General features: G+C 42.8%; 1 protein-coding gene across 3 annotated transcripts in view; it reads left to right on the top strand.

The window, feature by feature from the left end:
* Positions 1–15,517, top strand: part of SLC22A23 (solute carrier family 22 member 23) — a 186,347-nt gene that overhangs the window by 35,445 nt on the left and 135,385 nt on the right. For all 3 annotated transcript variants that reach the window (XR_004423919.1, XM_033115241.1, XM_033115243.1), the window contains exons 2-3: positions 2,437–2,540; positions 8,173–8,327. Coding sequence is in view for 2 of the 3 variants with exons in the window: in XM_033115241.1 (XP_032971132.1) it covers positions 2,437–2,540; positions 8,173–8,327 (259 nt within the window). In the remaining variant the exon portion in view is untranslated. The remainder of the gene's footprint in view (positions 1–2,436; positions 2,541–8,172; positions 8,328–15,517) is intronic.

The raw sequence follows: 15,517 nt of genomic DNA on the forward strand, positions 1-15,517 counted from the left end.
AAGCAACTCCTCTCCCACAGTAGCTAGGTGTGCTTACAGATGTAGCTCTTAGTCTTGGAATCGATTCCTTTGTGGGCAGTTTCCAGTGCTGGCCAAAGAGGAGAGAAAACAATTTAGATATGGCCTCAATACTTAAACCCAGCTGGGGAAACAGAATGTACACACTGTTCGTTATGATGCTATAATTCACATTACAGGCAGAGCCTGCGTTCCTGAAGTTAGAGATAGGTTTGCACCATGAACAGTGTTTATTATTAAAAATGAAATTTTCTCCTAGAAACAATATCTGTATGAATGTTGGTTTTCCAGGCTTGCTAGCAAAAGCCCACTTAACTCATCATCTGGTTCTGTAATCCTGCACTTGCACTAAGAACAGGAGCCAGTGCTGCTGTGTATGATTCATGCAGGGTTTGGCAGCTGGCTTCTTTTGCAAGTCGATTGTTTGAACCCCAGCCCAGGGATGCAAAGCTCATTCGTTGTTTTCAAAATGACAGGGAGGGAGAAGGCTCTGCAGAGCCAGCCAGTGGTTCTCAGACTTGAGCAGGCATCAGAATCACCTAGAGGGCTTGTTAAATTTCACTTTCTCATTCAGGGTGGGGCCCAAGAATCTGCATCTCTAACACATTCCCAGGAGATGCTGGTGCTGCCGGCCCCTAGAGCATACCTGGAGGACCACTGGGCTAGACATAGGAGGAAGTTACCCATCTCAGTAGCTCCTGTGTCTGAATTCTTACTGATAAGATTCTGTGCGACCAACAGGTCCTGCTCCCCAGACACATGATAAAACCTGGATAACAACAAACCCCAAACTATCCCCTGTTGACAAAGCGGTGTGCAGTCTGTGCTTGCGTTCCCTTTCTTCCTGAGCCTGGTGTGGCCACCACTGTGGAAGCCGATGGGGGAGAGGAGTTAGTCACTGCCCCAGGTCTCTGGAAAGTCAAACATACCTTGGTGGCATCCGTGATCATGTACGTGTCCCAAGGAGTCCAGGGAACAGTGTGACAGGCAGCCGCCTTCCTGCTTTGTCTGGGCCTGGTGCCTTACTCAGCAATGACTCATACAGAAGTTCAGCTTTCTCCAAAGCCCACTGGAGCTGAGACCCACAGCTAAGGACTCCTGGGGCCTCCATCAGGCTTTCCGGAAATCTGGAAACGGTGGAAGGCAGGGTGGACCCGAGCTTACAATGCCCTTTAAGGGTCCCCAACATGATACTCTGAGTCTCTAGATGGACAGACAAGGGACAGATATGGAAGAAGACAGAGCTAAGAGCAGGTCTCAGCCTGGAGCCTTCCATATAGCCCATGTGCTCTCTACAAATCCTGTTTCTGCTTCCAGAATGCCTTCTGTTCTGACGTTCCCCACTCTCCTACCTCGTCGTGCATCTCTCCAGCTCTTTTCTCCACTCCTGCCTCTCCATCTCTACTGACCTGGAGTGACTGAAGCTTCCCAGAACTGCAAGCTTTAGCCACTTCTTTCCACCAGAATGAGGGCATCTGTAGCATTCGTGGGATGACATGGGTGGGGGACTGCGGTCTTTATAGTGTCACCAGCAGAGACCCTGTTCTTTTACTCCTGGGACCCAGATGTCATTCAGCTGTTTGTGGATCGAGTGCTGTGCCGTCACATGCATCCACTTGGACACACATTGCTTCGAGGGAATAAACATGGCATTCTCTCCTCCCTCTGCAGAAAGAGAAAAGAAAAAAAAAATGGAGGGTTACTTTCATTTGTTTATTAAATAATAAAACTTAATTGCAAAAATAGTCTAAATGTTGTATTCACTAATTGATTGCATTTCTCTCCAAGTGGAGTAAATAGCTTTAGAATAGAACATGGGAAAACACAGGGATGTTTACAAGGAAAATAATACGAATGCTTAAAGTTGATATTTCAACATTTGCCATTAACCGTCTTTATTTTTAAGACTACTTACGAAGTTTGGGGAGTTTGGGGGATGGAAACACAAAAATTGCTTTTAATTTCCTTATGTCATTATGATACTTGGTGCAAAAAGTTGGCAGGGCCTGCCCGTGTCCTAGGCTATGTGACAGCTCTGCCGATGAGAAGCGTGCTGGAGACCAAAAACGCTGGCCTGCGTGGCTGTTCCCTCTCCCTTGGGTTACCTTTCCTGTGGTAGCTGGCACAGAAGGAACACACATCCCAGATTTCATGGGAGTACTCCCTGCAGACTTTTATAATCTGTCCTGGACTAAAACATCACACTGCCTTCTGTGAGCAAATTATATTTCTCATTGTTGGAAATATTGTTGGAAATGTTTTCAAAAACATTGAAGAGACTCTTACTGGTATGCGTGACATGGCTCAGCAAAGAGTGTCATGATCCTTACCGCAGTTATTGTATTGCCCTTATGATTGACTACGACTGGCATCTGTGTATGTTTCTCTCTGATTTATTTTCTATTTGCCCCTCTCTAGTGGGATCTTGTGTGTGATAATGCCTGGAAGGTCCATATCGCTAAGTTCTCCTTACTGGTTGGATTAATCTTTGGCTACCTAATAACTGGATGCATTGCTGACTGGTGAGTACCAACACGCCTGCCGCACGATCCTTTGGAAGCCACAGCAAGCCCTTGCTGGCTAAAGAGGAGTGGTCAGTGTTAGTTACTGTTACTGAGTCTTTTCTCTGCCCTGGTGTTGGTGCCAGAACAGTAGGCCAAAGCAGTCACCTGGAGAATTCAGAAGGAAAAGAATTGGCCAGTACACATAACAGACCCTTTTGAAGTGAGAATTTAAATTCATTGCAGTTCTCTACCTACTAGAATCTAGCAAAACCAGCCAGCATCTTGCAGCCCTGTCTCCTCCTGACAGTGTTTAGTTAGGAAAAGCCTGAGGATATAGATTCGGGGCTTTCTGGGCTGGGCCCTGAGGGGTTGGATGTACAAGATGCATCCAAAAAATGGGGAGAGGACCTAGAGACTCTTCGCCCATGTGAACTTAATGGGTAGGGTCGTGCTGATGTCACACAGATTTTAGAGAGGGACAGTCCTTGTAGTTGCTTGGCCAGGAGATCCCTCTGTAGGGTCCATGGGCTGCTGAACCCTGAAAAGAGGACCACATTTGGATAACGGGTGAGCATTGCAGACAGAAGAAGCGTAGTGTCCACAGGTGGGGATGAATATGCTTTACTTGGGTGAGTGACGAGGTCTGAGGGTCTGAAGCAAAGTGTGTGATTCAGGATGAAGTGATGAGCTTGGTAAGATGGAGTGGGGAGGGGGACATGGCAGCAGAGAAGGTAATGATAACAGCAATAGTGTTAGCCACTGACACTTACTGACTGGTTACTGTTGCCAGGCACTGTGCTAAATATTTCCATACATGAAAATATCCCATCCTCACAGCACTTGGTAGGTAGGTACTACTACTACTACCTTTGTCTTAGAGTGAAAACCACAGAAGCACAGATGTCTGAGTAAAATCCCCAAGTTCACTCAGCTTTTATGTTGGAGAGCCAGGATCTGAAACTCAGCCCCATGACTTCAGAGCCTGCTTCTTCCCACGTGTGCCGCAACACTTTCATTTAAGGCATTCTGCAGTCATAAGGGCAGCAGCAGTGACACATCTGAGCAGGGAGGCAATTGCTCAGTGTTGACAGGGTTTTCAAATAATGGGACTGCTCAGGGAGAGGCATGGGTAGCTGTTCCCCCTTGACATTCTTTTATCTTTAAAGGAACTTTTTTTGTGACTAAGGGCATACGTCTTGGACCCAATGACATAATAAGAGCCAAGAGTGATACAGAGCAAACTCCACTGCCTGTGGCTTTGCTGGTGGTGCCCTCTGTACCCTGGTTAGCTGAGAAAGCTGGCTGAGGCGCTCCAGCAAGAGCCTTGGGGGACAGAGCAGCAGATGGAGCCCAGAGGAGCTCTGACACCACTTTCAAGTTCTGGAAATTTCTTTCCAAAAACTAGCATCTGTTTGGCAGTTGCTTGCATTAACATGTAGTGTGATTTCCTGTGTGTTCAGAATTTGTTTAGTCATCATTTGTAAATGCTTCATAAGGACACATTTCCTGGGAACAGGAACAGAGAAGCTGTAAAGGACCTCTGGAAACCTATGCCAGGGCTTCCTTGAGGTTTTTTTGTGTTGTTGTTTGTTTTTTTTGGGAGGGAGGGATGCACGGTTTTGTTTTATAAGCCCATTTGAGCTTATACAGGTTTTCAGAGTAAGCTGTGCTGATCTAAAAAAAATACTCTAATCTGAATATTTTAACCACAAGGATTTGTTTTTCCTGGAAATCTGCATTGAAATAGGTTAGGAAGATATACTAATATAATCCACATCACTTCTTCCTAAAGTATGCAGACTTGACTGAGGTTTTAGTTTCCATGTTCAATGATTTAATAGGGTAAGCAAAATGCACCTCTGTTAATATCAGCCTGTAACGGGGTTTAAATTGCTTACAGGTTGTTTTGTGATTTCTTCTTGCACATGCATGCTGTTTGGCCTCCGTTATCTCACCAGGCCTGGGCACAACAAATAGAAGAGTGTGGGGTCTTCCTTCACTAGTAACGGGAGTGTGCTGTTGCAAATTCACTTCACTGCCGTTGCTTTTCCAAAGATCTGTGTTGGGTGGGTGTGGGTGCCGGACAGTCCACACAGAAGGCTTTATGCTGTGGCTTTTTGAACATTTTGAGTGGGCCTCAATTCCAGTTTGAAAGTTTGGTGTTTTCCACCCCGTATTTATTTTTGGCATTTTACTCCCTGCTAGAGCCTTGCTTGAAAGCAAATGAACACATTTAGAGGGAACTCCAGATTTCACAGCTGTTGGCACCCGTTTCATGGCTGCGTAGAGAAAGTTGATCAAGCTGTAGGTTAAGCTTTCTAAGACTGCAGTCAGCATAATAAAACTTAAGTAGTACACTTTTTTCTTTAAAAGTTATTGTTTTCCACACACATTTTGTTTGGGGATATACATTATGTGTTATCATATAATGTGTTAGTGTAGATGTATGAGAGGGAGCAGCCCTGTCAGTGGCTGTCACCAAAAGAGCCCCCACCTTTCCCCTCCATCGTTGGTGTTTTTGCCAGATGGCCTGCATGTCTCGCTCCAGGAGCCCTCGGCACCCTTCTCCAGCCGGCCCTGGGAGGCTGGCCCTCTTGGGCTGCTCCAGAGCACCCCTTGCCCTCTAGCTCCTGGCCGAGCCTGGCTGGGAGGAGAGAACGCCAGTTGGAGATCTGAGGGAGAGAGGAGAGTGAGGAGGAGGCCTTTAATCCCCAGCGTGGTCTCTGCAGAGCTGCCCAGGGCTGACTGCTTCCCTCAGGCCCCTCCACACACAGCCTCTCTCTCTGGGTTCCATGGCCATCCTACCTCCAAGCCCCCTGCTGTTCATAGCCCCAAGGTTTCTCTCAAAGCTTGCCCACCCTTTGGTAAATAATCGCTTTATTAAAATCTCAAACCACTTTGTTTGAGTGGGACATCTGTTTCCTGTTGAGATCCTGTATTACTTCTCTGTGGCTGCTGTAACAAATTACCACACTCTTGGTGGCTTAAATAAATTTCCTTACAGTTCTGTAGTTCATACAAGCCTAAAATCAAGGTGCTGGCAATTGTATCATTTTCTGGAGGCTCTAGGAGAGAATCCGAATCCTGGCCTTTTCCAGCTTCTAGAGGCTGCCTACATTCCTTTGGCTCGTGGCTCTTCTTCTAGCTTCAAATCCAGCAAAGGTCAGTCAGCTCCTTCTCCTGCTGCCATGAGAGTTAGATTGGAGCCACCTGGATAATCACCTCATCTCAAGGTCCTGAACCTTAGTCGCATCTGCAGAGCCCCTTTTGCCAGGAAAGGTAACATATTCACAAGTTCTGATGATTAGGACTAGTACGTCCTTCAGGCCATATTCTGCCCACCATGGAGCCTAACTCATAAAGCCCTCTGCATTACGGATTTACATGTGATTTTGCCAGTCATCTCCAAAGGGGTTCTGCTCTGGGGGAAACCAGTTCACACTAAAACTCTAGTAGTTATAACTAACATGTGTTGAATGCTTGCTAAATCACTTATACTTATCTACACCTGACAACAACCCCATTAGGTCAGCAGTGACTGGCCGTTCCTAAAGAAAACATGAGGCTCATTTGGACAAGTATGGTCTTTCTCAAGATCACAGAGTTCATAAGAGATGAGCCTGGGTTCAAGGCCAGAGTGCTCTGACTTTGAAGATCACATTTGCTCCACAGTTCCTAACAATAATTTTTACTTACGATTTTTAGCAACCATTTGGGAGGGAAAGATTTAGAATAGTTTCTACAAGTTGAAAAAAATCAAGGATATTTTCTAAAGTAGCAGAACAGGGGATACCATGTTTGGTGGGCATCAGGGAAGTAGACATGCAGAAAGGAATCATAAGAGAGACAGCATTTAACTCTTTGCTTTGTGCCAGGCTCTGTAGTTATGTCCATCATCTCTCATTATCTCAATAAAGCTGAGATGTGAAGTAGGATGGTTACCCCCACTTTACAGACAAGGGATGTAAACGGAAATAGAACTGGGTAAGTTAGATTTTGTTTTCCTTCATTTTAGGAGACAAACTAAGCTATATTTTAAATTTATTTCTATAAATTTGCTAGGTTTGGACAAAATTACCTATTGTCTTTCCTGACAAGGGCTCAATGACTCCAGCACCAGTCATTGGAAGTAAAAGGCTAAAATCTCTGACAAGGCTGTTGACTTACATCGGCATTGCTCTCCTAGTTTGGCCTCATCACTAAACCCAACGTGACTACAGGCAATGAAAGAAATCCTGAATAAAATTGTGTCCTGTAGATCCCGCCCCCAAATCTTCGTGAAATTACATCAAGCTCCTTCATAGGGCACAACCATGTGTTAGTGGGCATGCTTTTTTTTTTAACAGCTTTATTGAGAAATAATTCACATACCATCAAGCTCACCTGTTTTAAGTGCACAATTCAATGAGTTTTCATATATTTACAGAATTATACAATCATTACCACATTCTAAGTTTAAAACATTTCCATCTCCCTAAAAGGAATCTCGTGACCACCTACAGTCACTCTTCAGTCTCACCCCGAGCCCTAGGCAACCATGAATCTACTTTCTGTTTCTCTCTATTTGCCTTTTCTGGGTATTTTGTTTTTATGTTAAATGTCTTGTCATAGTATGTCTAGGCGAGTTCAAGCCATTCAGCTACCGTTTGGGGTACCAGGCATGGATTTTCTTCCTTTGGCAAACAGAGTCCACTGCTCCAATATCTCTGTGAGCTATTCTTCTGGTTCAAGCTGGCTGTGCTATATTAATTTGTATGTCGGAGATTTTTTTCCCCATAACAAGTTGATGATGAAAAATCTGGAAGGTGAGCAAGGGAAGGATGGAGAACTAATGACTTCCTCTTCCCGTGGACCGTCCCCCCTACACACACACACACACACACACACACACACCCGTCCTTCCAGCCACACCTAGAGGCATATCAACCCATAGTGGTAGCCAACCATGCACCACCCTGTAATCCACCAACCTAGTCAGTGCACTGCTTTTCCCAGAAACACAGTGGACTGAGCTCCTTCCAACCAACCCCTTACTGCCTGGTGGGCTTCACTTTCAGGTCCACACCCATAATTTAAAGTTCACACTAGCTCAGTTTAATCAGTGATCCCTTAAAAATTACTGCTCATCATATAGTTGAAACACATTGGCAGCTGGCTTGGCCCGGGCTCTGATAGGCTGCGTGTGAGGTCAGGTACCTGACCAATTACCAGCCCTGAGAAAGGAAATGAAATGCTTCGCTCAATGTCTGTTGATTTTGGAGTCAATTCCAAAGGTCAGTGATTTCTCAAGACATTTTTTGCTGGGTGTGTCAAGGTTTATGTTTGGGGAGTTGTTATTGATTTTATTACTCTTGCCTTGAATTATCCTCCTGTATACTCAGAAATAGCCTTGCCAACAGGAATTGGGTTCCTGTCTCAATTCTGTTATGCAGTAGCCCATTTAATCTATGCCCGTTTATCTACAGAACAAGGGGGGTTGGGCCATATTTCCCCTGAGGGCCTTTCTATCCCTAGATCCACCACAGTGGGTCTCAATGGTATGAAGACTCATTCAACATCTGTTGAGTGCCTGCTGGATAGTGAGTTTCAGCATCTAGCATGATGGGCCTGTTTAATGACGACTCCTAACTTTTTCCCTCTCCATATGCAGGGTCGGCCGGCGGCCTGTGCTGCTGTGTTCCATCATCTTCATTCTGATCTTCGGACTGACCGTGGCACTGTCAGTGAATGTGACAATGTTCAGCACACTCAGGTTCTTCGAAGGATTTTGCCTGGCTGGAATAATTCTCACCTTGTATGCATTACGTAAGTAGGAGCCTTCACAACTAGTCTTGAAGAAATTAGCAAAAGTACTGCTGCTGCCTCTGAGGTTCTGGGAGGGTGCTGTGCATGCTGGATTGGGGTGGCGGTCTTTTGGAAGCTCAAACGTTAATGGCCTCACCTGTTGTGAAACAGCTTTCTCAGGTACTTTAATCCAACACCCACTCTATCCCGATCTCCAGCTTGGGCTCAGGGAACATCAAAGAACACAGAGGGTTGCGTAATTGCTTGGAGAAGCAGGGATCAGCCCACAGTTGATATGGAGTGGCTTTTGCTTTCCTCTAGAATTGTCTATGTTGATATTCTGTGCACTTCCAAATCTGGTAGTTGAGCATCCCTGTACTTGGTTCCAGAAAAGCCTACCAAGTACCTGCTACTATTTGGTCTGGGCTCAGTGTTTTGATTGACTCTTTAAGAGTTTTTCTTAATTTTTTTTTCATGTAAGGCTACCTAGAGTCCAAATTTTCCACATTCTCATGTGCTACGTGTAACATTAAGTGGTCTGAACTTGAACCCTAAGCATTCGTACTGGAAGAGTAAATGGCAATATTTGTTAGTATTTTTTTCCTTTTAGGGTGAAGAAAAATTTCCTCTATTAATCCATCACGTTTGTTGGCTGTATTAACTCCCCTGTCAAGTATGCTTATGTTTCACTTCTTTGTAGTTGGTGTTTTCTAGAACACAGCCACAAACCCATAAGGAAAAGGAAGGTTTTAAGCATGAAAGGTTTACTTATTTTCTAGTTTTATGGTTTTTAATCACCAAGAACTGTTAGGGATAATATAAGATGATTTATATGTTTCGTTTTTTTTTCCTTCCCTTTGACAATATGGGTAGGAGTCAGTTATTGATTAAGTAACAATTTTCAATAAGGTCAAATAAGAATAGTTCTGATTCTCTTAAATTTACTCGTTAAAGACTTGGTAACACTTAGATAACCTGAATTTTTGTTCCCCAGTTATATAGACTAGAAATTCAATCAATTTGTAACATAGTTTTATAGTCACAAAGAAGAAATGGGCAGAGAGAAAGGCTACAGGTGTATCCTCTAAATCCACAGTCAGCAGTTTTGTGATTCCTTCCCAGCTCTGAACTGTTTCCAGTTTATTTGCATTATTTTGGAAACCTGTATTTTAGCAGTGTTCTTTAGGAATATAGTATATGTTCAAGGTCAGTGGGTCTAGGTCATGGCTGTTTTGGAGGTTTTGTTTCTTTGAACAAACAACATGGGTATTATTGGGCTTGAATGTTTCCAGACAAAATGCCTTCGCTGTTCTCTGGCCCTACCCACCCATTGGTCTGTGCAGAGGACCAGGTTCTCCACAACATTTTTGAGGAGACACCGGGCCCTGCTCTCAGACACTCTGTTGCCCTGCATATGTGCTGGCGTGCAGGGGTCCTCTCCAGGCAGCCATCGTCGTGAGGCTCCTGCTTCTCATGGGAAGATGTCGATGTGGTGCTTCCTTGTGGATGGCCATTGAAGAGGACAGCTCTGCAGGCAAAACAGAATATAGCTGTGTTTAAGGAACTCAGCAGAGAAATAATCTCACCCTTACCACCCCAGTACTTATCAAACTCAGTGGAGAGGATGTTAATGGAAAATTGCCTTAAAGCAAAGATGACATATCAGTTTTATCTTGCATACCAACTGCTAATGATTGGTCAAGACTGCCAGGGAACTCAGAGAGGACTTCAGAGGACACTTTGGGGCTCAGCTGGAGAGAATACCTTGCTCCATTAGCCATGCCTGCCTGTGATAGGGAAGAAGGGTAGAAAAGGGCTGCACAGAGCTGGCTCTCACCTCCACAGACCCTCCCCGAATTAAGCCAGACCGGGAGAGAATTTCTCCTGCATTGCGTCATTTCAGACTCACATAGGATCGTTTTACTACTTGTGTTGTGATATCCTGCCATTGGCCCTGGGAAGCCTGTTGCTATATTTACTATATTAAAAAAAAAATGAAACTAAGGGCGTTTGGGGGGAATTATATAGTGAGTTCTTTATAGTAGAAAGTTCTCTTCCATTTCAGAACCATACAAAGAATGTGCTTGCCCTCAAACACTGCTTTGCTTTTATCTCATAGGCACCCAGGCATCTGAAAACTTTTTTTCTATGAAAGGCCAGGTAAATATTTTAGGCTTTGCAGGTTTCTGTCACAACTATTCAACTCTGATATTGTACCGTGAAAGCAGCCATAAATAATATGTACATGATTAGGTGTGGCTATGTTCCAATAAAACTTTATTTACAGAAACAGAAAGTGGGCTGGATTTGACCAGCAGGCCATAGTATTTCAGCCAATTATATAAGTGAGTCTGTCTGTTTCCACTGACTGCTAGGAAGCTTGGAAAGCCTGGACTCTGACCTAGCATGTGTTTAGGCCTCACAAACTGAGTTTTAAATTCTGGCCTCCTAATTTCATCTGAACTTTCCTACTTGAATTTCTCCTTTGTTCCGTTTTCCTGTTTCCATAATTTAAGTGTTATTTTATTGTGTGTATTTGTGTAAGCAACCTTAAATTTTTTATTTCTGAAATAAAGCAGAGCATAAATAGTTATGTTTTCTTAGATTGGGATTACAAATGAAACGTCACCACAAATACCATTGTAATGAAAAATTCCAAGTATCAACCAGTGGTCCACTGTCTGAGCTAATACAATATCTGGCATAGTAAAATTAAAATAAAGCAAAAGGACATAAATGACTACTTGAAGTTCATTGAGATAATAGTTAAACAACGTAAAGAAGGGAATATTGATTGAGAGATGGCAGAGGAGCCAAGCTTGGCAAGGGAGAATCAAAAAGAGGAAATAAAGTTGTGATGGGCAGATGGGATTGGGGTAGCATAGGGTGTGTGCTTGGCTGGGGCAGCCCATGTCTCTGGCAATCCTGGATCAAGACAGAGGCTGGCAATGAGAAATTAAGAGACAGCATCCCAGTCAGTAGGGCAGATGACTTTTCATGTCCAGATTAGTGTGCTTTCTAGTTCTAACTTTTTATACACCAGTAGTGTATGTGCTTAGTTAACACTTAAGAATTTGTTTGCTTAAAGGAAATTGGTAATCTAGGTCACAGAGTTGAAATATTTCTTGACTCTAAAGAAAAGTTTAAAATTTGGGGGCATTGATTATTTGGAAGGTACTTTTTTTTTTTTTTTTTTTTTTTTTTTTAATTTATTGGGGTGACAATTGTTAGTAGAATTACATAGATTTCAGTTGTGCAATTCTGAATCACATCATCCATAAATCACACTGTGTGTTCACCACCCAGAGTCAGCTCCCCTTCCATCACCGTGCATTTGATCCCCCTCACCCTCATCCCCCACCCCCCAACCCCCTTACGCTCTGGTAACCACCAAATTACGTTCCCCAGATTAATTTTCAAACCCCGGGAAGGTACATTTTTAATGGTCCTGACTTTTTCTACCCCTTCAACCATAATGTTTTTATCTCACTTAATGCATCTGCTGGAAAGATCTGTACTTTCTCAAAAGAGAACTGGATATCATTCTTTTCTTAGTCTTGCAGGTGCTTGGCAGTGTAAGTAGGGAAAGTAATGATTTTTGCAGATTCTGACTCTTGTGTGGCTTGCCATGAGAGTGGACTCTGACTTTTGAGAACTGCTGCTGACTTGAGAAAGTTTTCTGCTTTATGTGCAAAGCCGCTTGAGGTTTTCTTTGTTCTTTGGAATTTTTCTAAGGTACATTTCAGTTAAATACTCTCTCCTTTACTTTTGTTTCCTTGAACTCACCAAAAGAATACCTGGTTGTGTAATTAGGACATAAAATAGAGACTATTGGCATCTTCCCCAGGAATCTTTACGTGGCAGCAACGTGTACGTTGGCAGGAGCCAGAGAGAACAGGGAAGCTGAGAGGGTTTGTGTGGAGCTGCAGTCGTGCTTCCTGCCTGCCTCTGAGGCCATCAGGAGACTCTGAAATAATTAAATACACTTGGGCTACATCAGTGGCTTAATTGTATCCCTTTACCTCTGGATGGAAAAAAAAAGGGTAGAAAATCTTAGCTGACCAAAGGGCAGGGAACCACAGACCAGAAAAAGAAGCAATCGATCACTTTCCCTGTTTATTTATGAAAATAAAGTCTTATCAAAAACTAAAGAATCACTTTTCAAAATAGACAGACATGATTTGTGGTGGTATGAATTCTTTTTCCAATTAGGATTTATAAAATCATAGGCAGGGTAATAAATATTGTTTATGATGTGTCTTTCCTCAAAAGAGGCCAATGAGAGATTATTGCCTTTTAATTTGGTTTGATGTTTGATGTATTAAGTCCTGTGGGAGAGAAATATTTTTTAAATATAAAACTTGTTTTAGTTTTTCTCCTCATTTGATCCCCCTCCCCACTATTAACAACCCACCCCCAACCCTAATTTGAAATAACATTACTTTTTTGCTGGCAGACACCATATCTTAGTTACTACGAGCAAATGAATGTCCATTTTTTTTGTTCTTCATTTTTTTTTTGTCTAGAAACACTGAATAATTATATTGAAAAATTCTCTCAAAGCTTCATATTCTCATTATAATAACCCTCCTTACATCCAGACAGCCTAAATAATTGGATGAATTTTATATATAATCAAGGAGTGACCAGAAATTTCACGGGTGACTAAGTTACTGATTACTTTGCAAAAATCGGAAGCCAAGTCTTAACTGGTAAATAGACTCAGAAAAATCTTGAGTTTGCTCTGGGTGGGGTGATGTTCTCTTTCTCACATGGTTTTAGTCTCTCCCTGAAGTAGTTGAGTAATTTCTAATATGCTGTGTAGGGTGACTTTTTCTTCCTCACTATTGTGTATATTGCTATAATTTGATGTTTTTCTAAACCAATATTCCTTGGAACATATTTTGGTCTAGAGGGTCATTAAACATCAAAGCTGTGCTGTACACTTTTACAAATCGACTGAACCACATTATTCTATGTGGTGGGTTACTGAACTGTGGAATGAATAACATGGAGATTGTTGAGCTGTGGGATTAGGAGAATGGAGATTGCTGCTGTCAAGTATAAGTGACTTCACCTGTATTGCACTTCATTCCCACTGGGGAGCAAATATTTGCATTGCATCTGGGTGAAGGGAATGTTTCAAACGAATGCATACTTGGTCATCATAATGCCCAGGTCTCTTTCTCTCCCTCCCCCACCCCTTCACCCCCCCATTCCCTGCCAATCTTCAGATACCTACCTGGGCCTTCCCAATGGCAGCAAGCAAGCCCTGGGAACCATACCCTGTTCTTCTGGTGGGACCGGCTCTACGGGCTCTCCACCAGGGAAATGAGTCACAGTTTACGAAAAGCCTTTGACAAACAATTTTATATATATATATATATATATATATATATATATATATATATATATATATATATATATATGTATATATATATATATATATAAAGCTTCAGAAGAATTTCAGTTATATCCAGGTTCAGCCTGGCAGGGCTGAAAAATCAGAGCAGATTGATGTTTCTCCATCAGTCTTTTTCTTCATTGGAAGCATGTTGTTAACCCTGCAGACAGACACACTGTGAAAAGCAAAGGAGTAAATGTATAAGCAAAAAAGTACCGAAACGTTTGTCCTCTACCATCCATCTTCTCTCTGTCACACTTCTGAGGAATCACAGCTCCTGGCGTAACCACGAAATGTTAGGTCACAGCAGAACTTCTGGTTATCAAGTTTTAATTCCTAGGACGGGGACAGTGTGGCAGCCAGCAAGGGCAGTGCTGCTCATTGGTCTGAGACTGGAGGGGTGAGTTGTCCAGCAGGGAACCGAAAGATGCCACTGAGGACTAATTTTTCTCAAAGTTGTGGCACCTCTTCAAATAAAAATTATTAAACTTCTCCCACTTACATGTTAGCCCAAACTTGGATTTATAGCAAGATTTTTCTCTCAAGAAAAAAAAAAAATGAAATGCCTGTATGTCTTGTAAGGGCTTGTAAGGATATATCACCTTATCTGCATGTTAAAAATGGGAAAATGGTGTCAGAGGAACAGTGGGCTGTGTTGCATTATTGAGACCCGTGCACCCACTTTTCTTTTGTCCAAAAGTATGGGCAAGAAAACACGTACATGCTGCCTAACTGCATGTAAGTAAGGCTGTAAGTGCACAGTTCTTTGGGTGTTTTAAATTCAGTGACGATAGTCCTATCTCAAAATCAGGGGGAAAACAGCAAATATTTAGATATCTGGCATTTTAAAAATTAGAATATTTGGATGCCTTTTCCACACAGAGTAAGAGGTTATGAAAGCTGTGTGTATCCTTAAGGACTAGGTTTCTCGCAGACTGGAATTTTAGTGGTGTGTGAGTACTTCATTTGAAACAAAGCTGTTCATCACACTAAAAGGGGAAGTGGAAAGATCTGGAAATAAGGATATCTGAGCCGTAGTGTGAGCTCCACAGTGGACCAACTCTGTGTCTGAGACAAATTGCTTTATCTCTAAGCTTCTGTCTCCTGCTCTATAAAGTCAAGGCATGGATTTTCAAACTATGTACCGTGAATCCATGAGATCCCTTCCTGGAACTGTTTATGGAGGAAAATGGATAGAAAACAAAAACAAATGGATTCTACATGACAATATTTAATAATTCTGTGAAAATAAAACAACAACAAAACCAAATGGAAAACCACTGGTCGCCTCATACCTTCCAGTTTTAGAATTCAATGGCTTTTGAATTCTAAGCTCAACTAATAAGCTTCCTTCAGTGTTGAGAATTTCATAGCTCCAGGAAGGAGGGGGCATGAAAGCAGGGTTGCTTGGCCCCCAAATTGTGTCCTTCTCATGTCCACACTAATAACTAGAGTTACTGGGCTTCCACCCGTGCCTCTGTGAGGCTACTGCGCCATCTACCACAGTGACCTGAGAAGAGATGAAATGATAGGGTAACATTAATGGTTAAAAGCTCCCTTTTCCCCGTGGTTCCAGACCCTGCCCTCATGTCAGCAACTTCACCCTTCCCTACCCCTTCTTGGTCACTCCCGCCTCCTTTCTTACCACACTTTTGCCTGGTAGACTCACAGGTCCTTTCCAGGAATCCTATTATACTCTACAGAATTTCCTTTTCTCGCCTGGAAAGACAGAATGGGACATAAAGCTAAAAGCTGTCCTGACTAGAAGAGAGGGTTGAGGAGAAGTAAGACAGCAATATTGGACTGA

Source organism: Rhinolophus ferrumequinum, chromosome 9 (genome assembly GCF_004115265.2).
Source record: "Rhinolophus ferrumequinum isolate MPI-CBG mRhiFer1 chromosome 9, mRhiFer1_v1.p, whole genome shotgun sequence".
Lineage (NCBI taxonomy): Eukaryota > Metazoa > Chordata > Mammalia > Chiroptera > Rhinolophidae > Rhinolophus > Rhinolophus ferrumequinum.